At 28.5% G+C, this 26,409-nt stretch overlaps 3 protein-coding genes and 1 pseudogene across 3 annotated transcripts; all 4 read right to left on the reverse strand.

Annotated features, from left to right (window-relative positions):
• Nucleotides 1-3,749: 3,749 nt before the first annotated feature.
• On the reverse strand, nt 3,750-5,134 carry LOC113870319 (annotated as a pseudogene).
• A 2,483-nt stretch (nt 5,135-7,617) lies between these two features.
• Nucleotides 7,618-8,233, reverse strand: LOC113870320 (nucleolar protein 3-like). The gene is made up of 2 exons (XM_027506914.1): nt 8,125-8,233; nt 7,618-7,877 (listed from the first exon to the last, which is right to left on the reverse strand). The coding sequence occupies exons 1-2, from the start codon at nt 8,231-8,233 to the stop codon at nt 7,618-7,620; spliced, it is 369 nt and encodes a 122-aa protein (XP_027362715.1).
• Nucleotides 8,234-17,338: 9,105 nt separating this feature from the next.
• LOC113870321 (glycine-rich cell wall structural protein-like) lies at nt 17,339-19,313 on the reverse strand. The gene is made up of 2 exons (XM_027506915.1): nt 19,205-19,313; nt 17,339-17,601 (listed from the first exon to the last, which is right to left on the reverse strand). Exons 1-2 carry the CDS (start codon nt 19,311-19,313, stop codon nt 17,339-17,341), a joined length of 372 nt encoding a protein of 123 aa, XP_027362716.1.
• Nucleotides 19,314-24,112: 4,799 nt separating this feature from the next.
• LOC113870322 lies at nt 24,113-25,366 on the reverse strand. Its single transcript, XM_027506916.1, has 2 exons — nt 25,258-25,366; nt 24,113-24,306 (listed from the first exon to the last, which is right to left on the reverse strand). Exons 1-2 carry the CDS (start codon nt 25,364-25,366, stop codon nt 24,113-24,115), a joined length of 303 nt encoding a protein of 100 aa, XP_027362717.1.
• Between the last annotated feature and the right edge of the window lie 1,043 nt (nt 25,367-26,409).

A 26,409-nucleotide genomic window follows, 5' to 3' on the forward strand; every position in this document is an offset into this window, starting at 1 on the left:
GAACAAAATTTAATAAATTAAAAAATATTATAAATAAAATCACAATTAAAAATTAAAAGATTAAAATTGAATAAACACAATAATTAGAAGACTAAAAGTATAATTTAACCATGTTATTAATAAGAAAATGCTAATTAGTTCTCTAAAACATAAAATATTATTTTTTGTTAAAATATTATTAATTTGGAGTAATTTTTAATATAATTCCTAATAATTTTTGTACTTTTTATTTCTTAAATATTACCCTTTCAACATTAATTAGCAATATCCATTCGAAAGACTAATATATATTTCAATAATTATAGAAGGTCAATGCACATTGAGAAAAGCGGAAGACCTACTCGAGAGCTTTTTTAGGACCATTATTGCAAGAATTTATTATGTCCAAGATTATTAATTAGATTATTTAATGAAATTATATCAAAATTAAATATTTATAAAATTGTTATACAATAGTTTATATTTTTATAAACTTTAATAGTATATATTATATTAATTTTAATATATATAAACAAAATATTAAATAATTTTTAATTAATATTAAATTTTATTTATATAATTTATATGATTGAAACTTTTAATCTAACGATTGGTTTAATAAATAAATCATCTAATAAAAATTGAACGTAAAATCGAATGAAACTTTACTTAATTTTCAAATATTATAAAAATTGAACGTAAAATTGAATGAAACTTTACTTAACTTTACTTACTTTTAGAATATATCTTATTATTTACATGTATTTTTAAGTTTATTAATTTAGATTAATTTAAATTTTTAATGTATTATATTTTATATAAATTTCATGATTTATATCAAAATTGCTAAAAAATAATATAAAAGGGATAATAATATAAATTATTTATTATTTTTAAGTAAAATAAAATTATAAAAATTGAATAATTTAATTTATAACAACAGTTGTGAGAAATTATAAAAAGTAAGAGACCAAGAGAAAATTTGAATGACATATTATTGTGGAAGTATGATGGTGACAAGAAATATAGTGTGCAATCCGCTTATCATTACGTTAATCATTTTTTTGCTGTAGGTTGTGGTTTAGAGTTAGGTTTAGTGTATGTCTTACGCAATATTTGGAAGGTCACTGTGTCGAAGAAAGTAATATTATTCGTTTGACATCTATTGCTTAATGTAGTTTCGGTGCGGAAGAACTTGTTTAAACGTGGATTGACGATTACCTCTTAAGCTTGTGGGTTATGTGATATTAAAGATAAAGACATATTGCATCTTTTTTTTCATTGCGGTATTTCTATGAAACTATAGTACATAATATTTGAATGATTTAATGTCAGTTTATGTTTGAAAATTTGTGAGACATTACTAAATATATGTGAAATCTAATATGAAAAAAAGAAATGAAGGAGAGTTATAATGATATAGTTTGCAATAATATGAATAATTTAGCTTCAGCTGAATAATATTATATTCAATAACAGTGTGTTAAATGTTAGTGAAATGTTTGATTCTATTAAATATTGTTCTTGGAGGTGACTTGCAACACATCTTTGAAAAGATCAATTGTATATGTGAATTAGATTAATAATCCTTTAATATGTATTGTTAATTTCCTTTAGAGTTGCAACGGTTAGGGTATCACTCATACTCTAAAATTTATCTTAATAAAACATTGATGTTTATCAAAAATAAAATAAAATGTAATTTTAAGTCTCTTTTAATTAAATCAGTTTGAAAATTTTATTAAAATTGTATTATTTACAACACACTCAAATCTTTCGTTGTTACAAACTCAGCAGGGTGAAAAATTTGTGCTCGCATTGAATATTTTTACAGCATAATCCATTACGTGACAATTACTCAGATAATATTAAATGTTATAATCTTGAATAATAATTAATTTTTATTGATATTTTTTAATGCCATTAAGTACAAATTAAAAAAATTGTATTATTTATATTCATAAACTTTAGTAAAGCATCGGACGAAAAAATAAATTTTTGTCAAACATCAAGATATTGATTAAATAACTAAATAAAATTTTATATTAAAATATAACAATACACGGCTCCTATAATATGTATTGTATATCAATTTGCTCAAATTAGTTCTGCAACACACAGTGTCTTAACAAGAGAACATAATACTTCGAAATCATAAATTAACGATAAAATAACATTATAATATTTTAAAAACTAATAATCATAGTTATAAGAGTCTATAAACTAAGAAATAACAAAAATTAGTATTGTAGTTATGTAAAATAAAATGCAAATAATATTTTTTTAGTATAATAGGAATAATATATATCGAATGTTAACCATAACCATTATTAGAAAATAAAAATGATGATAAAATAATATCATAAAAATAATGTTATATAATGACAGTATAATTTTCTTAAAAATGGAAATAATAACAAAATAGTATTATATTTTGTAAGAGAATAAAACAAAAATAATATATTCAAACTTGCAGAATAGTATCGATACAAGATTAAGCACAATTATTGAAAAAAATGCTGATAAATAATATCATAAAAGATTCAAATAATAACAAAATTACATTTTAAAATAAAAAAAATATAGTATAATTTAATTTTAATACATTAACAATGTAAATAATAATATAACAATATTATAACATGAAAAGTTATAAATAAATTAATAATCAAATAATACTCTAAAAAATAATGTACTAAAAATTATTACTAAGATTATTAACCAGAAATTATGAGTATAATTTAATACCTATCAACAATATAGGAAGAAATTATAGATATTTGCCGGTGTTTTCTACAATAACTATTTAAAATTATGTTATTATTTTTTATTAGTTATGAAATTTTTTATTTACTTTAATATACTAGGTAAATTCTGAAATACTTTCATACTACCAAACAATTGAATGAAAATAAAAATAAATAAATAATGAAATGCTATTACATTTTAAAAATATAAAATAATAATATAATTATAATTTTAAAAATAAAAATAGTAAATAAACATTATACCAAGTCAAATATTACTACAAATTCATTTACGATGTTGTACAAAATATATATAGAATACAAAGAAAATAATCCGAAATGATTGTAGATATTGTTATTGAAAAATCAAAGTCAATAGCATCAATAAATTTTAACAAATAAAATATAAGACAAAGTAAAAAAGTATTATCATATTAAAATTTATTATTATCATTTACCTTAAATATAAAATTTTACTACAAATATTTAAATGATAAAAGTTAACTAGTTTTAATATATAAATAATTTAGTTAATCTTACAAATATTTAGAATATAAAATTAATGTCAAGTAAATATTTTTTGTATTAAATATGTAATTTAATGAAATTTATAATAAATTATGTCATATTGTATTTGATAAATATATAATAACTTAAATTAATTCTAAATAATTAATATTATAAAAATAGAACAATTCACATCCGTATTATGCATGGCTATCAAAGTTCAATTTTAAAAATATTTGAACTTGATTTCAAATCAAATTATTCATTTATTTGTTCTACATTTCAATATTCTTAACAAACTCTAAAATTTTTATTAGAGAATTGTGAAACTTTAGAAAACGTATAGAATCTACTTGAGTAGACAAGTGAAGAATTGAACAATCAACTTGCATTCTTTTGTTAACAAGACTACACAACGTATATCTGTACTTGTATTGTGTTCGGCCTTTTCTGGTTTCACACACAACAATTACTGATGAAGCAATGAGAATGAGAAATCTTCTTCTTTCCCTTTCTCTACGCTTGAGAGATAGCCTGCTTAAGAAATTTGAATGCTTTTTGATAATTTAAGAAACCCATAAACCAGAAGTCAAAATTATCCACTGTAACTATTTCTATGTACTTTTGGGAAGACATCTTCACATGGTGACTTTGATTAACACACCTTATCTTTTCAAGTGAGATCACTACCTGCAATGACAGAATTTTGAAAATTTTTTGTTAGAGTTTGAAGAGATACGTATATAGTAAAAGTTTGTATAAGGAGTATTAATTAATTAGGATCAAGTATATTTTTAGTCCATATAAAATTTACAAATTTTTATTTTATTCTTAATTAAATTGAATCATGTTTAGTATCTATATTTATTAAAGTAGTGCACGTATTTTTAAGTCTCTCATCAAGGACTAAAAACAAATAATTTTTGTATTTTATTGAGACTAATTAAAAATAAATAAAATTTAAGGACCACAATCAAAATCTATAAATTTTATAAGAACTAAAAACAATATTTTACTCATTTAATTACCTTGTAATTGGTTCTGATCAAATGACCTGTGTAGGAATAGGCCTTGATAGATCTCTCGCTGCAAAAGGCCACTTTTTCAGTGGATATGAATAGGAGGCCTGCTAGAGGCCCAGATGTGGTTGATAGATAGCACTGAGATGCTTTCAGTAGCTTCTCTCCTTCTTTAACATTGAATAGTTGCATGAACACGTTTTCCACTCCTCCAACTTGAATGATTTTAGCTCCTAAACTTAGTTTCCCCTTTACTGTATCGGATATTTTATGCCCAAGTTTAACTGCATGTCACAAAAGAAAAAAACATTTATAAGCAATTACAATCCAGTTATATGTTCTACTGAGGACTAATTATAAATAATTATGCAAGTTGTCTGTTAGCGTGAACCTCATTAATCCAATATACTAAATGATTAATGATTCTTCCCACTTCAAAGGGTAATAATGTCTAAATGTGATTTGAAGGGTATATAAGTACCATGTTCTTTGAGTCCTTTGCAAAACTGTTAGTCTTTCTCCCAAGCTTGTTCATCCTGGTAAGAACTGAATTTACTCTACCTGAAAAATTAAGACATTCAATGTTGTTAATACAAACAATTATAAATTTTTTGAAATCAAGTTTTTCTTTTCTCTAATTTGCTTTTTAAACAATATTGACAATCCATTAACTAACAAATAAAGGATATATCTTACTTTGCTTTGGCTTGTGGTAGATAATTTGTTGAATTGACTGGAAGAATCAGGCAAGTATCTTTTTGATGATTTCTCACCCAAGTATGCTGCTGAGGTGAATGGAAATCCAATTAGTAGTTCTTGAAGAAAAGAGGCCATGCTGTCTAATCTTTATTTCAAGTAAATTTCTTCTTCTATGATATCTAGTTAGATATATTCAAGAGCTATGATCACTTCGATGGATATATATATATATATATATATAGAAATGATAACATAGAAGGTGAATCTTGACTTTCGTTGGATGAGTCATCTGTTTGTCATCATGAAGAATAAAGGAAGATGGTTATTCGGTGGTTGAAGATAACTTTTGGGGTCGCTTTTATCAGAAAAACAATGTGTTGTAAAAGGTCCTCGTCATTATTAATACGAAAAAAAAAAAAGGTGGATGGTTACTAAAAGTTTGATGTAATGTGGATGATATAAGGTAACTTCTTAGTGTGCAAGGCTTCGATGATGTTGAAACTATTGATTATGAAAATGAAAATAAAAAGGTTTCAATTACAATATTATGATATTATGGTTGAAGTCGGTTGAACTCAATAGTTGGGCTCTTTTGTTGTATGGAACCATCTTTTGTTCAAAATTTTAAGGCAAAGGCAATCTTTTAGGGAATAGCATCCATGCTTTTCTAGAAATTATTTTGGGGTAATTAAATATCATGGTTAGTTTAAATATTCTTGCATGATTTAGGACGCATTACCACCTTTTCTCTTAAATATTGCTCAAGTGTGCGTGTCAGTGTCACTAAGCTTTCTCAGCTGGCAAATTACCTTTCTGATGCCAGAGTAATCTATGTTCTTAATAGGGTATCAAATCTAGTGAGAAAAAGAAATGATTATCTTGCAAATAACTTGTTACATCAGCCAAATTGAATTTGCTTGGGAACATATAGATAGATGAAATACTCAAAATAAAATATGAAAGGTTTGTGTACGTTATATTATATACAAAATTCATACAAATTTTAATATAATATTTTAACTGCATTTTTTTAAGCTTAGATAAGCTTGAATATGAGATGACATCTATTTAAGCTTCTTTTAAGGATAAGAGCAGCATTGTTCCCAGTTAGTTTCATTTTTCACTAATGTATATGTAGGTCCTAATAGAAACACGAGCAAACTTGAGTGAAAAGTAGTGTGATCTTGATTGGGTGATGAAAATAAAACTTAAAGCAAGTGTTTGAGATCACTTTTCAGTATTTGGTAATACCTGAGTCAGCTAAGGAAACATGTACATGCTAGGTCGGCTATGAGAACAGAGCATCATGTGATGGAGGCATGAAGAGGTACCACACTTGTTTGAGAAAGCAAATGTTGATATGTTTCCTATCTTAGTACTCACTCAATTATTTATATTAACAGTGAGACAAAAAAACAAGTTATTTACATAAATGGTGTGCATGAAGAGATTAATTATTTTTAATATGAATTTTAAAGAGACGATTTACAGAAATATGAATTGTACGATATATTTAAGGCAAAAGAAAAAGCAAGCATAAATAGTGTAAAATAATAACATGATTGGTAAAGTAGCATGCATGAAGTGCGAAACGTTACATGACATGCTAGTACTATAATGTATTCAAGTATCTCGCATACATGACAAGAGCTTACGCACAATCATGATTGGCTCCATAACATTTCTTATTTCTTTTAATTAACAAAAAAATTAATAAAATACTAAAGATACCTAAACCCATATACAAAATTTAAAATAACTACAAGAAAAAGAGTATACAACCTCTTATTTTTAACCCTAATAAATGTGGGACATCTTATAACAAAATAAAACATGAATGTTTGGGCGGATAAAATTTCGATTATTAATAATGTAATACGAAAAATTCCTGTAAAAGTTAGCTAAATCATGTAACGCAGTGAATTCAAATTTGACAGAATATATAAAAAACACTAATTGACAGTAAACATTTCAATTCAAATTCAGTTTTTAAGTGGTTTCAACAAAGGATAGAGACCAATTAAGATGGGGACAAGAAAAAGAAAATTCATACACCAATTAAAGTGTGAGAGCTGAATGAAAACCATAGAACTTCGACTTTCATTTGACAGCATATGTAAAAACACGATTGGACTCGTATCCATTTGCATCTTTCTTTCCATACATAAATTGTTGGTAAGTTTATTTTATCCGTCTGTTGTCAAAACCTCTTTAAACTAGGAACCTGTATTATGCTCAGTTTCCATCTCTTGAAACCATTATAGATAATTAACCGGTTGAAATTTTATGGATTGATGGTACAAAAATATAGTGTCCACGTTATTATCTAGTGAATAAACCTTTATACATATAATTTGGCCTCAAGTTTTCAACCCTATATTATCAAATTCTTTAGCAATAGCGTTGGAGGAAAAAATGGTACACATGTAGAATTTTAAAAGCAATGTTTTTAAAATGAGAAACAAATGTACTCTTAATTTTTTTTATCTAAGTTTCGCAAAAGAAATATATAGAAAAATAAGATAAGAAAATAGAACCAAACTATTATTCATTTATATCACGAGAGTGAAGAAAGGTTTTCCCTTATATTACAACTACCCTTCTCACGGAGTTTTATTTGAAGCGGTAAGATAAAACCAACCCGTAGGCTTTGTTATGTTTCCTTCTTAGTTGCGAGGATTAGCATCAATACTATTCTCAACATGACCATGAGGACTACGCCAGCCACCATATCGCCTTCCACCCCGCCAACCACCATAGCCACCATGCCAGCCACCATAGCCACCATGCCAGCCACCGTAGCCACCATACCAAGGGCCACCATAACCACCATACCAGGGGCCTCCGTAACCACCATACCAAGGGCCACCATAGCCTCCGTAACCCCAAAATTTGCTTTCCTCTACCCCATTTGCAGCATGCTTAACTACAATAATAAAATTAACAAATACAATAATAATCAGGTGGCGGCTAAAATGCTTATTTAGATTAGCTGTATAAACAAAATGATGATATTGACAAAGTAGGTAACCCACTCAATGCATAATCAAAATGTTATATAATTCTGCGTGAAATTAGGAAGCTGTTATTTCAACAGCTTGAAATATTTTTTTTATTATTTTATAATATAATAACAGCCTGTTTGTTCATGCTTATAACAGCACAAGAATTACCATCTTTTGTGTCAAAATTCTCCTCGAAATCATTGGGTGCAACCTCAGAGGAGATCAGAAGTATAGTGGCCGTGAACATCACTAGAACAAGCAAACCTTTGGAACCCATTTTTGGAACACGGTTTGAACTAGTAAAAAGCTTGTACACGTATCGATGTGAAGGGAGTGGCTGAATATTCACTATATATAAGCAATTGAGGAAGCTAAGTGGGAACAAGAAACAATTTTGAATTCTTGACTTGGTAGGGGAATATATTTTAATTTATTCTTATCTTATAAAACTTAAATTTCCAAAATTATCATCAGAATCTTGTCCGTCTCCACTTGGTTTTCGTTTGTATTTGAGTTGAAAGAGGTAATCACATTATAGCACAGTGTAAGAGGCTCAATTGCCTTGACGAGGATATGCATGGTCTTGACTATCTGAATTGCTAGTATTAGGGTTGAGAACAATAATGTGGACTTCTAAGCAGCTATGACACAACAAATATTAATGCGATTGTATCTCTTAGAGTGCATGACAAATAATTCAATTAATTCTCGGTGCATACAACTCTGTGCACGTAATCCATCGTGACGCACGAAGTGCATTTCAATGAATGAAACAAAGTTTAAGCCATTCTCTGGTCAAATTCTACATTTTTGTCAATTGATATATTTTGTCCTGGCGTGCTTGAACCGCTCAAAGACTTGTTTGATCATACGAGTTTGTTATTTACATTGTAAAATATGGTAAAGAAAATATCAATTGATTTACTAATTATATGCATGAGAATATGCGTTCACGACTTAAAGCTAAAATGAAATGAAAAAAAATTCATTAAATGAAAGAGTTTCAACAGCAATCTAATCAACTTTCCATTTCAATTAATATATTTTTTCATGTGGATTGCACCGCCAAAAATCTAATTTAATTTATAAAGAAAAAAGCAACATGAATTTGATTCTATCATTGTTACAAACGTATCAGCAAAAATATCAATTGATTATCTACATGACAACACGCTTTACTAGCTTTAACGTGTAAGAAATTTAACGATATCAGATATGATCTTAGATCACCACGTGCAATTAACGACGAAAAATTGCATCATTGTATTCGCCGTAATCAGACTAATATTAATTACTGGATCTTCCCATCCAACCTCTAAGTTGAGATGTACCTCTCAATGGGTGAAGAATTGATTTAGTTTAGAAAATCATGAAAATCGGATTAGACCTTCAAACTCGATTGATTGGAACGAGAATTCGTGAAGTTACTAGCTCAAAACGCGCACACACAGCTGAAAAAAATTATTGAATTCATGTCTTAAAATGAGACTAATGGATAACATGGCATTTGTCAAATCACTCCTTATAGTGAATGGTCAGAATTCATGTCTTATAATGAGACTAATGGATAATATGGCATTTGTCAAATCACTCCTTAGAGTGAATGGTGAGAATTCATGTCTTAAAATGAGATTAATCGGTAATATAGCATTTGTCAAATCACTGCTTAGAGTGAATGGTCAACCAATTGACCAAACATTTGGAGTTAAATGCAGACTTTGTAGCTTTAATCATAAGACGTTGCTATTTTTAATAGTTCAATCTCTTTTATTTGATATTTCTTAGAAAAATATCTAAGTTTTTTTTTTAATAACATATATAAGAGTCAATTATGTCTAAAGCATTAACTAACTCTTTTACACAAAAGCACTAATATCATACAATGATATAATATTATAGTGTTTAATAGGTTACAAACCTTCTAAATTTCTTCTTGTCATTCAATTAATTACATCATAAAAGAACCGAAGGTCTACATGGTGATCCTTAAAGACAAATCACTAAACATGTAACTAGTTGCAACAATCTTAAGCTACTCCCTAGTTAGCTAATCTCCTACTCCTTTGGTTCATTTAGAGGAGAGTCATTATGTATCCATAACATTGTCAAAAGATACAAAACAAAGAAGAAGGGTGAGTACAAACATGTATAAACAATAATACAAGGCAATACATATGCTTAAATGAACAAAACATCATTCAAACATCAACGATATCAAGCATCCCCATACATGTGCTTAAATGAACAAAACAACATTCAAAGATCAAGCAACAATCATTCAATGTCTTTTGTTTGTGAATTCTCTATGGAGTAATTAATTCATTATCTAATATTTTATTTTCAAGTTGAGATTGAGAGTTCTGTGTATGCAATTTAGCTAGTGTCATAGGTACATCTTCTCCCTTTACTGGAGACTGAATATAAGTGCACAATTCTCATTTTATGATCACTACTAACAGCCCACACTCAAACCAATCTTGGTATACTCTAGTGTCTGTCAGGATAGGCTAGCAAAGTTTCCATTGCCTATGACACAAGTTAGCTAGACTTGGTCTCTTGTAAGTTATAAGTCTTAGACACTCTCGTATCCCTTATGGTAAGACCAACACTATTTGCTCATCGCCTTTAACCTCTTTCATAATCATAAACACAAATAATATCATAGACATTAATTGTCCAACAGGTACATTATAACATCTCTATTTCAAGAGAACAATCAATTACATGGACATGGCTAACAATCAGAATTTTTCAGATTTCATGAACTAACTTGTAAAATTCATAACTAATTCGATACAAGTCCAAACATCATGAAATCACCAAGGTTTTCTTCCTTTAAATGTCTACTGTAATATAAAATTACAGTAAAAATGTAAAAGCTTCTAAAGAATTAATCAAGTCTCAATTTACCTCTGCTATTCTCAGATCATTTCACTAAACAGCCAGCATATTGTAAAATTCATAATAAATTCAATTCTCATCCAAAACACATGAGACTAGTAAGATTATTATCATTAACATGTCTATTTTCATGTAAAAATACTTCCAAAATCAAACTATTCTCAAACATCAATTTGTGCTTTAATTTCTCAGTACATGTCATAGAATAGCATAATTTAACAACAACATATTGGAAAAATCATAATTTATTCAATTCACCACCAAAATTCATGAAACCAGTGGCATTCTTTCACTTTGGTTATATAGTTTTGCAAAACAATACAAGTAAAAATTCATCACTTTCATATTTCATAACCAGTCCTAATTATTCTCTATTACTCACAATAACTTATTTCTTAGAATCAATTAACTAGAAAAATCATAACTATTTTTATTTTTAAGTCCAAAGTTAATCAAAATAATAATAAAATAATGTCACTTATACATTTTAAAACGAAAATAGATTTCTCAGTAGCATGCACAAAACGTTACGCTCATACAACAACATATTGTAAAAATCATAAGCATTTAATTTTTAACTTCAATTTCTATAAACTCAGAGAGAATATTTTTCTTATGAAGTCTAATTTTGTAAAATAATAATAAATAAAATAATATTGTGCATGAAATTTAAGACGAAGAGAATTTATAGTGAGGTGTTGTCAGGAAATCATTCACACATATCATAATATTCAAAAATTCATATCTATCTTATTTCAAATCCAAATCAAATGAAACCAGTGAGAAAAGGACTTACGCAACATGAATAGTCGCCTGTCAGCCAAACTACACATAAATACAATGTGTGCGTTCACAGCCCTCCAAGCAAAGGTATAGTTAGAAGTTCAATTAAGAAATAAGTGTAAGTCCTGTAAATGCATTCCACTTTTACTTGTATACTCATCAGTGAACAATATTTACCATTTTCATTTCACCCAAATTTTCATAATTAACTCCAAACCATATACCCCTAATGTATCCCTGAACTATCCATATAGTATCTTAATAGTGACATATCAAATCATACAGTTTCATTACATGTGTTACAATTACACTAATCAATGTACTACAACATATGTGTTATAATCTCACTCGTCGATATATTACAACACATATCATAATCATATCAATTGGTGTTTTGGTGACACATATTAGCTACTCTTTTTTTACTTTCATTTTCTTGACACTTTCATATATTTCTGCCAATTTCATTTACCAACAACTTTCATATATTCACATCCGTCTCATGCATCAACAACTTTCGTATATACACATCAATTTCAGACATCATTATTTACTATTACATTTTTCTTCATCTCTTTCTCATCATTTTTATTAAGTAAAACATATATAATATTTCATACATCCAGACTTAATCTAGTTCACATATTTATAATGAAATACATTTCTTTATTCAAATAGTTAAATAATTTTTGTCAATTTCATATAAAATCAAGTTCTTTATTTTAGCACATATTCATAAAACAATAATATATTATCATATAAATCAACACAATACACCAAGGGTCAAACACCCTCAGACTTAGTCCAAATCGTACACTACAGGAATATATTGTTGGAGATCACACTCTCTCATTCTTAATAAAGTCTTCTAGCTTAAAGTTTAGCATTTTCAACTTTCCATCATTCAACACATATTATTAAAAAAGATAATAACTTGCAACATTGACTATACATGTGTGTGTGTGTGTGTGTATATAATGAGTAACTTGTCTATAAAACCTTCTTAAACTCATTCTTACTTGTAACTTTTTATGGTAAAATTTATCTTAAATGATTTGAAATAGATCAAAAAACTCATTTACTTAAAAGTCCATTTTCATCATATAATTTCAAGAAAACTCTATGAATTTGCTATTTAGAATTAGATAACTCAATTCTTTCAAGATCAATATACATATTTATATAGAATCTAAGGTTCAAGAATAACTCTCCTCACCTGAAAATAGATCTCTAAAACTAAGTTCTTCATGGACTCGAGAGAGAAACTCCATGTCTTTTGATCATAAACACTATTCAAGGACTATAGTTTTTCTAAATATCAAAGGGTAGATTACTATTATGAAAAAGAGAACAAAGAAATATGAACAAGATTCAAGGGTTAAGCTTCAGAAACTTAATTAGATTCGAGTGGAATAAACGTTTAAGCTCAGATCCAAGAGAGATCTAGAGTTATTAGAGGCTTTCTCTAGGAAGGAAGAGGGAGAGAACAGAGAGAATAGAGAAGGAGAGATGGTTTAGGTAAAAAATGAAATTTCTTAACGTGAACTTTCTTAAATACCCTTCAAACCTGCGCGTTTTCACTTGCGTAAGAAAACCAAATAATGATTTTCTTGCCTTTTTTCTTATATTCTCGCTTGAGCCAGAATGGTTCAAAGACTTTCTAGATTTTCCTGCAAGGCCACATAGGCGAGCCACTTCTCGCTTAGGCGAGCCATACTCTTGCCTAGGCGAAAGGACAGTTAAGACAATTTTATCCTTTCTCACTTGAGCGAGACTTATCTTGTTTGAGCGAAAATGCTACAAAAAGTCTATTTCAAAAATATTTATTCCTTTTAAGCGAGAAGTTTTGCACCAAAATTTTTATTTTTTCCAAAAACAAAAGAATAAAAATGAGGGTGTTACATCTTGCAGCCTCCTTTATGTTTCTATTATTAGTTTTTCTATAATTTGACCGTTAAGCTCCTCTAAAACCTCATCAATTATAGTTAACTAAATTAATTGGCCTGAAATTTCCTCTTAAAATATAAGAGAGGTTACCAATCCAACCCCATAATTGTATTCGATAATTAGGTCATTTCAAATATGAAATTTCCACCTAAAAGAGTCAAAGCTATTCCTTTGTAAGGAATTTGGCAAGAAAATGTCATCAAGTTCATAGAAGAGAATATAATATGCAGGTTCTATATACCTGAAAGTCTAATCATAGATCTAGGAATCGTATTTATTGGTCAAAGGACCATTAGATATACTAACTCACTGGAAATTAAAATGCTCAACTTAACTCCTTATTATGCTTAGGCCAATGGCTAAGAGGAAGCGGTTAATAAAGTTATCATCACATTATTAAAAAAAAGTACATTGGTCGAAAGTCAGAAGTTTAACATAAAACGTTGTTTCAAGTACTTTGGGCCTGTAGAACTTCGTCCAAAGAGACAATTGAAACTAAGCCATTTTAACTAATGTATGGCTATGATGTGATTTTACCACTTGAAGTGATTTGCAGTCAGTTTGAGTACAAAGACAAAGCAACCTACCTCCGGATCATTGTTGGAAACTTAATGCTTGATGATTTAAATGACTTAGTGCGTTTTTATGAAAAAGGAGTTTGACCAAAAACATTCTAATATGACTTATTGTGGAAGGTGATATTATCGCCTTAAAAAAATTAAGTTCTTCAAAAAATGGTCCTTAAATTGGGAAAGTACTTAAATAATGTCTATAAACAATAAATATTTAAAGAATATAAACCAACAATATATGAAACAAAAATAGAATATATTAATATGGTTAGTCAAAAGGTACAAACTATAAATGAATTACAAGAACGCATAAGGACAATGACTAAGGCCTAAAGTGATGGTTGGGTGCGAAAACCTCAACTCTTATTTAGCTTTGACATGTTGTCATAAACAACTTTTTGAGCTCATTCCAGTCTAATTTGTTCTTCTTGAATGTTCTTACTCTCCACCTTTAGAGCTTTGAGCGTAACCATTGTTAATTATTTACCTTAATGACAAGTGTATCACTCGTTTTGTAATATGAAAAGTATTATCTCTTAGATGCTAGAGTCCAAATTACTTTAATATTTTATATAACAATGAAAAACAAGAGTAGTATAGTGTAATGAGTAAACAAACATTATAAAATACAAGTCACAAATGATTAACAACTCATTAACTAACCAAACATCAAGACATTTGAAAGAATTTCAATCACAAAATCCCCAAATTTATAAAACATAAACCCTTGATTTCAAAGAAGTTGAAAGAGTGAGAAAGTCATAAAGATTCATATAAAACGAGCAAATATAACAATTGGAGAAAACGGGTTTTCATGGCCATACTTTGAGGTGAGCTTTAATGGAGAAACTTGAAGCACAAAATAATAAAACTTAATAAAGCAAGGATATGGGAGAAAGAAATTAAGCAAGAATGAAGAATGTTATGGTGTGTGTGAAGCTTAGAACAAGAAGCACGAGAAGAGGATTTGGGCAATTGGAGGATATGTGTGTGAAGAGTGAGACGAAGAAGTGTTTAAATCTTGAAGCATATTATTGTGAGTTCCTGTATTGAGTGGCATGGCTATGCGAGTCAATATGGTAACTTGTTATGAAGAATTGTATTAAAAAAGGCGTAACTAGGCATGGAGGCTACGCAAAATTTAGTGTAGCTACACGAATTATGAAGAAGCACTTTCTTAAGTATTGAGATAAAATTTTTCACATCAAAACACTAATACATTACAAAGCATCAACCTATACCCCCGATCAACATATTTATGAAAACACAAGCACACCAATAATTCTTGACACATGAATAATCCATTAAAACTCCTCAAAACCACATGAACATCTTCTTTATATTGCAAAATTTCACAACATCAAATCCTTCAATTTACTAAAAAGCTAAAACTTTTACAAAACAAATTCAATATATATATATCATCCTCTTGAACACAAAGCTTATGACAACACTTGAAATTTTTAAGCCCAAAATCTTGCGTAGATGCCTTAATTTCTATAATATGAACATCTTGTTATCAACATAACTATGTTTAAAGGATAGAAGTTACCAAGCATTTTGAAAAACTGAAAGCTCAATGAATTGTTTACTTTGTTCTTACATAAAAAAAAAAAAAAAGTATGTTAAAAATATTAAAGTATGTGATATTGTAAAAATAGAATAAAATAAAAACAAATCAATCTAAGTAAAAATATCTATAATTATTCCAATGGGTTGCCTTCCATCAAACGCTTCATTCTTGTCACTAGCTTGATATCCCAAAGCTTCATGGGCTTGGTCAAAGTCCACGGTAACCTTTTCCATTATGGTTGATTTTTATTCTCTCTTTATTTACCTTGAAGTTCCTTATTGAATCTAAATTTTCTAAGGTGGCTGCTCTATCTTCAAATTTATATTTCTCACACAATAATCCACCATTTCCAAAATTTCATAAGGAATTTAGAGCGCCTTTGAATTCCAAACCAAACAAGCCTTGGATTGCAATATGTCGATTATGCTGGATGAGGAAAAATAACTTGGATCATTGTTGAGGCATGGTGTGGATCTAATTTGGGCCAATTTTTAATGGTTCTTGGACCAAATTTAAATAATTATTTATTTTTAGTAATTTTGAATTATTTAAATTTTTTTTAATTCAATATTATTTTATAATAATTAATTATGTAATAAGTTATAAAATTAGATAAACTGTACATTGGAAACTTGAGCCTTAATATATTATGTAGCATTCTATGTCTCTCTTACATGCTAATATAACTAAAGAGTTATTTTGGATTGAAGTGAGATCTTTAAGATAAATCAAATCAATTAAGGTAAGTAAGTAAATACTTTATTTTTCAAATGGTGTACTAATTTTATTTATAGTATAAGCAATACTAATACTCTTTATGGATCAAAATAATAGTCACTTTTCATAAATTTTATTTTTTTAAAACAATTATTACTTCACAATTTTTATCAAATTTAACTTTAGAAAATTATTATATAGAGATAAATTAAATGTAAAATTAAAATAAGAAAAATTATACTATTACAGTAAAAATTACATAAATTTTTTTTTAAAAATAAAACTCTTAAATGCATTTCTCAGTATAAAAACCATAACTGATGGAAATTGAGGCTAGTTTAATGAAAGTATGAAACAAATTTCTGCTTTAACTCTGGAATTGAAAATCATACAAATATTCAACAGAAATCCGCCGTACGACAAGCATAAATTAGTGATCTCTCAATTTACGGAGTTCAATCAATACAATTCTTATCTTTTTAACTAAAACTTGAAAAATCATGAAAACATTCACCTTCCAGAAAGTGTTACTGAAACATATATAGATATATGATTTAAGAATCTTTGGAATCTAAGTGACTAATTTATAACTTGTGTGAGAACCAACTTTTATTTGTATTAATTTGGTATCACAGTTTTTAGTTCTGCAAACTCCTTGAGCAATTGTCTTTCTGGGGAGAAATGGAGAGAAAACAAAGGAAAAATAGAAATAAACAATAAAAACATAAGACAAGGAAAAATAAAGAGGTGAAATTGCAAAGGGAGAATCATGTCAATTCCATTATTCATCTGGCGAATACATGGAATTAGATTTTGACTTTTATTCTATGCATACATAGCTACACTTCTCAGGAGAAGTTTTATTTGTAGTGATAAGAAGAACCTAAAATTAGTTTTGAGGTTGAGCATGAGTTTGAGCATCAACATGTTCACCAGGATAATAACAGCAACTTACACAACGACCATAGTAATTCCAACCGCAACATCCATAGTAACAATACCCCCAACCACGGCCCCAACCGTGGCCCCAGCCCCAACCACCGCCTCGACCGCCCCAGCCTCCGCCTCGACCTCCCCAGCCTCGTCTTCCTCCGCCATGCCATCCTCCGTGGCCATATTTCATGTCATCTACACCATTTGTGTCAATGTCACCTGTGAACAAAAGAAAATATTAAAATAATTAGGTAGTTCCAATAATTAATGTTCATCATATTTTATTTACTTACATACAACTAACAAAATAATGAAATGGTGTAATTATATTTTTTTACTTTTTTTTAGATTTTAATTTTATTTTTTAAGTTATTTTTGTTTCAACTTTTGATTTTCCTTTTCTAATTTGTCATTGTTATTTAAAATAATGACCACTTTACAAAAGAAAATTGACAATTGATTACCACTTTAATTAAACAAGTCATTAATAGATATTTAAAGTGTTAAATTTTAAATAGCAAAAAAAGTGTTAAATTTTAAAAAGTCAGAAGCTATAATAACAAAATTTAGAAAAATTAAACGTAAAATACTACAAAATATAGAAACTAAAAACATTTAAAGATAATGATTAAGTTTTAGAACTGCTATCCCCCAACAGTTGTATAATTGTCAAAATGTGCATAAAATTCTTCATGTACTTGGATAGGAAAGCAAGTTTTTTAGATTTTGATAACCTCGGTCTTTGGAATTAAATTTAAACATTTAAAAATATTTTTTTAAATTTACGATAGAACATATTTATTGTATTAAAGTTATAAAAGTATAATAAATGTTTATTTTTTTAATATTTTTTTTTTACTTATTTTCAGTTCTAATGATTAAGATTAATATTTTCCGGTTTCTTTTAGGAAAAAGGGATAGTATTTTCTGCATAGGAATTTGATTAACCTAAAGCTTGATTAAATAAATTGGTAAGAATTGTTTAAAATATTACAGAAAAGTAGCCTGAGAAATATTAAATGAAATTGTTTCTTAAGGATTTATTTGTATCAAGATACTGTGAACATGTCCCATAATACAACAGGCTCTTCTGAAACATCAACTCGAAAACTGAATTCCCAAACTGATGTCAAAGGTATATTGGTGGCAGTTTTAGTGGAACGAGCTTGATATTAAGAATTCGTCATATTTTAAGTTGGAAATAGATGTTAGTGTTTCTCATATATCTATAGAGAAAAAAAACGTGTGTGTTGATAAGCTTACTAACATGGGGAGTAATCATGATACTGCTACAGCTTTTTGTGAGCAAGAAATTTATTTGTTGCTGTTGCATGATGTAATGGCAGTTTATGCTCCTAGAGATATCATAGTGTTATTTTTATTTTGGGTTTTAGCCCCTTTCAATCACCAAATACAAAAATAAATAAATCTCATTAACCAAAAAATTTTCGAGAATCAAAATAGAAAGAGTATATAAAGGAAATAATAGATTCCCATTTTAAAAAGATAACATTTCAGCGATTAGAAACATTAAAATAATAAAAAGAAATGTAATTAATAGAAAAATAAATATGCCAACATTATAATTTTAGGTGATAAGTATCTATCAATTTAAAATAAATATCATAGCTAAGAAAAGTTGGAAACAGCCAAATAATAATATTTATTATAATTAAATTCAAAATTTAAAGATATTATAATTTAAACCCTTTAAAATATTTTCATAAATTTAGAACAACCATGAAAAAATATTATCAGAAATCTATTCTACTATTAAACTTGCACTAATATTAAGTAATGGGGTACACGTGAAAGGAATTACCATCATTCTTATAAAATTTCTCGTCTACATCTTTGGGTGCAGCCTCAGCATAGAGAACAAGGACAGAAGCCAAGAGCATAACAAGAACAAGCAAAGCCTTGGAACCCATTTTCCCTAACTCACTCTGAGACAATTGAAAACTCGTGTCAGTGTTTATCGATGAAAAGGAAGTGCCAAGATATTCTCTATTTATAGGCAAGGTGAGAAGAAATAGAACAAGATCATTAACTAACTCTTTAGTTGGTATTGATTTAATTCAGTCTTATCTTATAACCAAGTATTCCAAAATTATGATAATCAAATGTTTGTCTGTTTCCCCTTTATTTGTAACAAGGTTATATGCATGATCTTGCAGTGTTGGAGTTAAAAATGATCATGTCTTTCTCTAATATATAATACCTCAACACCGTTAATGTATCTGCAGTGCAAGCTTTAAAGTGTATCTGACAAGAAAATCAATTAACTTTTGGTGAATGAAACACGGTCAATTCTTCATTCCTCTCAATCTCAAACTAAATACATAGCCCTTGAATAATTGCTGGACAAAGAGTCGGGTGATTTGAACCAACGTTGTATCTATCAATGCAGTTCGACCGGGTGTAATGTTGTTTGTTAAAACAAAAATAAAAAGTTTGGTCAACATGTTTCTTTTATTGGACTTTTAGCCTCTTTAATTAGATTTTTTTTTTATTAACATCAATTCTTAGAATTAAATTTAAGCTAGCATCTAAAAGTAACAAAAGTATATTTGAAAAATATATTTATTATATTAAAATTATAAAAATTTCATAAAAATATTTTTTTAATAAAAACTTACTATTTTTAAGTATTTAAATTCAGTTATCAGAATTTAAATTAACATTTTAAAAAAAATTATTGATTAAACATTATTAAATGTATGTTGCACGTCATACTCATTATTATAAAGTGATAACATGAAATATTTAATAAATTAAAACTTATGATGCTCAAAATTAACAAAAAGATAAAAAAGTTAAATTTAATTTAATTGTATTTATAAAGATTAGAATATATTTAAACCTTTATTTTTATAATTTTTTTATAAAAACTACTTTTTTTTTTTCTAGTGCAATTTTCCAATTTTAATTGCAATAATGAAAGTTTCTTTTTTTTCCACGAGTTCAATTAGAGTCGAGAGTTCTAACAATGACGCATCACATCACACGATGATGATAAAGGTAAGGAGAAAGAAAATAAGACAGAAAATATCTGTTAGGACTAAATCTACTCACTTTTCTCCCAACTGAACCACAACAAACGTACACATCAATTCTCTCAGAGAATTATTATACTAGGTTTCAACGAAGAACGAAACATTGTATTATTGAAAAATTGGTGCTTTCCAATTACGAGATGATTATTTATAAGTTATTCCTGTACTCTAAGGACAATTCCCACGTTTTCTCTAATAACACTTGTCCATAATGTATAAATAATGGAATTAACAACTAAATAAAAATATACTAATCTACTTAGAAAAAGATCCCCCCCTTACCCCCAAGGTCATCTTAGAACCTTCGAAAACTAGGAAGCCTCTCATGGAAAATTTGGATATTGCTGTCTGAGGGAATGAAGTTCTTGCCAAGTTGCATTTTCTGGACTGGTGTGTTCCCACTGAACCAACACCTCAGTAACTAGCACGTTTCCACGTTTCTTCATTCTTAAGTCCAATATGGCCAATGGGCGAGCCTAGAATTCCCCTTCCTCATCTTAAGAAGGCAGTTGTTGTGAAACTAAGTGGTTGCCATGGTGCTTCGTAAGAAGAGACACATGGAACACATTATGCATTCGTGCCCTTTCAGGTAATTCCAAAATTTATGCTATATTTTCCACCCTTTCTGTTACTAAATATGGTCCATAATATCGACCAGCCAATTTATGGAAAGAGGTATTAGGCAAGGTGTGTTGTTTGAGTGGTTGTAACTTCAAATATACTCAATTCCCACAAGCAAAAGCTTTGTCTGACCTCCTTTTGTCCGTGTGCCATTTCATGCGTACTTGAGCCTTTTGTAGATTAGTCTGCAACAGTTGGCCAATATGCTCCCTTGTCGTAACTGTGTAGTCGATGACTTGCACCAATGAATCACCAACAAGTAAGGGGGTGTTAGTAGTCGGAGGATACCCATATAGTCCCTCAAAAGGAGTAAGTTGGGTTGCTAAGTGAAATTATGTATTTTTACCAAAATTCTGCTAAAGCTAGAAACTGTGACCATTTGGTTGATATATCCCCAGTAACAACGTAAGTATACTTCCAACGCTTTGTTCAAAGCTTCATATTGTCCATTAGTTTATGGATGGAAAGTCGTTGACTTTTGAAGCTCTACCCCAAGTATCTTGAATAGGTCCCTCCAGAAGGCACTCATTAAAATGAGGATCTCTGTCTGAAATTATATGTTTCAGCCAACCGTGTAATTTGGCTATGTTGTCCATAAATACTTTAGCCACCTTAGTCGCGCTCAGGGGTGTCCAAAATCCATAAAATGTGCATACTTTGTCAATCTAACAATGACAACCAAAATCACAGTCATACCATATGATTTCGGAAGGCCAACTATGAAGTCTATGTTTATAGATTGTCAGGCTTGCTCTGGAATAGGAAGTGGCTGTAAGAGCCCTGCGGACAAGGCTAATTGAGGTTTAAAACATTGGCATGTGACACAATTTATGACCCATTCCTTCACATCACGGCAATCCTTTCCATGTAAACACCACTTTAAGACATTTGTAAGTCTGAGTACTGTCTAAGTGTTCTCCAATAGGTGATTCATTGAAATAAGACAAAAGTTTTTGTTCCAGCGTTACATCATTTCCAACTCCAATCTTTCCTTTACGCCTTAGAATCGTCCCCTCCCACTGGTACTATTTGTATGGCTATTGTGTTACTCGCAACTTATCCATCACTTTCCTTAGATTATTATTGTCTTCCCCAGAAAGTTTTACCACCAGTAGAAGATCTGAGCCTACTTGGAATATTGTTGCTAAGCTACTAGCTGCCTCTCGTCTTAATAATGCATCGGCAACCATATTTTCCTTCCCTTTCTTATATTTAATGGTGAAATCCAAACCCATTAATATTTTTAACCCCCAATTATGCATCAAAGTTGTGGGTGGTTGTTTTAAAATATTTTTCAAAGCTTTTTATCTGTCTTCATGAGAAAATGATTACCATAATGTTGCCACTTCTTGACAACAAAGAGTATGGCATAAATTTTTTTCTCATATGCTGACAACAATCGATACTTTTTGCCCATTGCCTTGCTTACATAGGTAGCAGGATAACCCCTTTGTAATAGCGCTGCTCCAATTCCTTGCCCAAAAGCATCTGTTTCAATTGTGAATTTTTCATTGAAATTTGGCAATGTCAACACTTGTGTCGAAATCAATGCCAATTCCAAACTTTAAAAGGTCCTTCCAGCTTGGGAGTAAAGACCATTGAAGAAATTGAAGAAGACAAAAGATACTTTTTTTGGAATATGAACAAGTGATAGAGAGTATCTTTAGGAAGAATAACTTTTTTTTTTTTTAATTTTTTTTAGTTTGTATTTCTTTTCAAATAAATATGGATTTATTTTTTCCTTCTTATTTTATTATAAGCAGCTAAATCTATAGTTAGAATTATGATAAATCCTTTACATACTTTATATGATTTTTCTGTTTAATGATAATTACAATTTTTTTTTTCAAATTTGTTTTCCTTTAATCTGTTTATATCTATACGTTTGGAATGATCACTTTAATATATTATAATTAATTTTATTATAGGCAACTGTGCTGCATGTAATTAATAGAACTATAAGATAAAACAGGATAAAGAATTAAGTAAACTAAACTTAGTTCTTTCAATCAGTTATTAAATTAATAAACATAAAGACTCTTTATACTTTTTCTCTATTTTTGCCTTACATGACTATTAGGGGTAATAATTTAGAAAAAGAATATTAATATTTCATAATTATTGGATGTTAATAGTTTTAGTATGAGTAATTAGCAATCATAGGAAATCAGGATTAGGATTAAACTAAAAATGAACATAAAAAAGTGTAAAAGTAAAATCGAAAATTCTATATTTATCTCGAATAGATTCGTGTTAATAGTTATATTGCTTTCTTTTTAATTAATTACTCTTTCTTAGTTTAAATTTTTTTTCTTGCGCGTTATTTAAGTTTAAATAATTAAATTACGATAGTCTTAGTAATTAGAAGCAATTTTTGTGGGACAAATATTCTGGAAACTTAATTAAAAATTTTTTTTATTACTTTTCAATGAGTATATTTGCCTACAAATATCTATTTTTTAAGTGTAAATATTTTCTATTATGATGGAAGTATTCTTTTAGTATTGGCAATAGGGATAAGAAAACCAATCAAAGCTAATAGTAATATTAGGAGAGGATGAGTGTACATTGAGATTGGCTTTAAAACACCAATTATTAGCAAGGCCTAGCTAGAGAGTTTCTAGTACAAAGTTGAATACAAGGTTTCCACTAGATTTTCTCAACTTATGGTTACTATAGTCATTTAACCAGGGATTTCCCAAAGGCCAATCTAGGTCATATGAATCGATATGCTACTTTGAATGACAAACAACCATCTCGAGGACAAGCACTTGCAATAGCAATGGAAAACTTTGAGGGGAACCCTAGCATCGATGTGGTTCCCTCCCATTAATTTTAGTCAAATCGAACGGATAGAAGACAAATGAAAAAAAGAAAAGAAAACGAAAAACATAAGACAAGAAGAAAAGAAAGAAATTGCAAAGGGAGAATCATGTCAATTCCATTATTCATCTGGCGAATACAGGGAATTAGATTTTCGCTTTTATTCTATGCATGCATAGCTACACTTCTCAGGAGAAGTTTTATTTGTAGGGATAACAAGAACGTAACTATTAGTTTTGAGGTTGATCATGAGTTTGAGCATCAACATGTTCACCACGATAATAACAGCACCTTATACAACGACCATAGTAATTCCAATCGCAACATCCATAGTAACAATACCCCCAACCACGGCCCCAACCCCAACCATGCCATCCTCTGTAGCCGTATTTCATGGCGTCTACCCCACTTATATCAATGTCATCTATCAACAAAAGAGAAGAATATTAGGTACGTCAAATAATTAATGTTCATCATCATATTTTATTTATTCACCTCAATAAAATACTACATTCAATTCTATTTATAATAAATAAATACCTAATTTATTAAAATTATTAAAAATAATTATATATAATAAATTTATATTTAATTTCATAAACACTTGTAGTATTAAATGATAAAATTAGTGTATTATATGTTAAATCAATGAAAGTGTCAAATTTTATAGATAAAAGATTCACATCTCGTTAAAACATATTTTATAATAAATAAAAGTATAAAAGAATTTAACAATTAATATATTTGAAAAATAAAATCATTTCATATATTTAAAACAAAAGAAATATTAGTAATTATTTTTTATGAATAAGACCTAAAGCAATAGTTAAAATATGTATTTATTTTTATATTTTAAAAATTTCTCATTTTTTATTCCTAACGATGATGTGACCTCATAAGAAATTGACAAATAACAACTTTTTAGTTAACTAAGTAAATAATAGAAATTTTAAGTGCCAAATTTTTTTAAAAAATGAAAAATAAAATAACAAAAGTTAGAAATCTCTAAAATTATAATTTATAAAAATATAAAAAATTAAATACGTATTTGAAGCTAATGAAATGTTTAGAACAGCTAGTCCTCAACAGTTAATTGTCAAAATTTGTGTACAGTTCCTCGTGTACCTTTCGAAGGATAGTGAATTTTGATCAAACATTTTTACGGATAAAAAGGTAAATTTGACAAAAAAAAAAAAAGAAAAAAGATAATGTTTTTGCATAGGAATTCGAGTGATCTAAAGCTTGATCAAATAATTTGGTAAGATTATCCTAATAACAAGCACGAGAAAAAAAAATGAATTACCATAGATTACACTACAAATAGACTTGCGCGACTAATATTACGTAATGATGAAAAACACGTGAAAGGAATTACCATCTTTTCTATCAAATTTGTTGTCTACATCTTTTGGAGCAACCTCGGCATAAAGAACAAGGAGAGAAGCCAAGAGCATAACAAGAACAAGAAAACCCTTGGAACCCATTGTCCCTAACTCACTTGAAACAATTGAAAACTTGTGTCAATGTTTGTCGATGAAAAGAAAGTGCTTTGATATTTGCTATTTATAAGCAAGCTGATGAGAAGCTGATGAGAAGATCATTCAACTCTTTAGATGGTATTGTTTTAATTCAGTGCTATCTTATAACTAGGTATTCCAAAATTATGATCATCAAAGGTTTGTCTGTTTCCCCTTTGTAAACAAGGTTATATATATTCATGATGTTCACCGTTCAAGTGTTGGAGTTAAGAATGATAATGTCCTCCTTAATATATGATACTGTAACACCGTTAATGTATTTGCAAATGCAAGCTTTAAAGTACATGTGACAAGAAATTCAATCAATATTTGGTGAAAGAAACTTGGGCAAGAAAAATATCATGACGTAAGACTTGCATTATAATTGAATGAAATAAAGCTTCTACAATTCTCTGGTCAATTCTTCATTCCTCTTAGTCACAAATTATAAATGTGTTGTGATCCAATTATATTAAGTGTCTGTTATTGATACAAACATTCTATCTATCTATCTATACACCTCAATCGGTTGCATGTTCTTTGTTTTAATGCCTTATATACAGCCAGGGGGAGTTTACACAATGATAAAATAGATTCATAAATCATAATAGGTGTGATAACATATTACTCACTTATCAATTAACTTCTTTTTGTTATTATTTCAATAATTTATAAACAATAAATTTGATGAAAGAATTTTACTTAATTACAATATATATATATATACACACTAGGGCACCCGTGCAATGCACGGAATAATTTATATTATTAAATTTTAAATTTTTTTATTAAAAATGATAAAATAAATTTAAATTATTTAATAATTTAATTTGTATTTATTTATTATATAAACATATAATAGATAAAAATATATATATTAGTGTTATTTATCATTATTAATATAAAATAATTATTTTTTCATTAAAGAAATTAATTTAATAATATAAATATATTAATTATTTTTTACTATTCAAATAAAATATATTTTAATCACATTATTTTAGAATAAT

This window comes from Abrus precatorius, unplaced genomic scaffold (assembly GCF_003935025.1).
Source record: "Abrus precatorius isolate BTA unplaced genomic scaffold, Abrus_2018 Scaffold6, whole genome shotgun sequence".
NCBI lineage: Eukaryota > Viridiplantae > Streptophyta > Magnoliopsida > Fabales > Fabaceae > Abrus > Abrus precatorius.

Coding starts and splice junctions, on each gene's coding strand:
- LOC113870320 (XM_027506914.1), bottom strand. CDS start 8,233: ATGGGTTCCAAAGGTTTGCTTGTTCTAGTGATGTTCACGGCCACTATA. Junction 7,878..8,124: donor GAATTTTGACACAAAAGATG/GTAATTCTTGTG, acceptor TTATTATTGTAG/TTAAGCATGCTGCAAATGGG.
- LOC113870321 (XM_027506915.1), bottom strand. CDS start 19,313: ATGGGTTCCAAGGCTTTGCTTGTTCTTGTTATGCTCTTGGCTTCTGTC. Junction 17,602..19,204: donor GAAATTTTATAAGAATGATG/GTAATTCCTTTC, acceptor TTTTGTTCACAG/GTGACATTGACACAAATGGT.
- LOC113870322 (XM_027506916.1), bottom strand. CDS start 25,366: ATGGGTTCCAAGGGTTTTCTTGTTCTTGTTATGCTCTTGGCTTCTCTC. Junction 24,307..25,257: donor CAAATTTGATAGAAAAGATG/GTAATTCCTTTC, acceptor TTTTGTTGATAG/ATGACATTGATATAAGTGGG.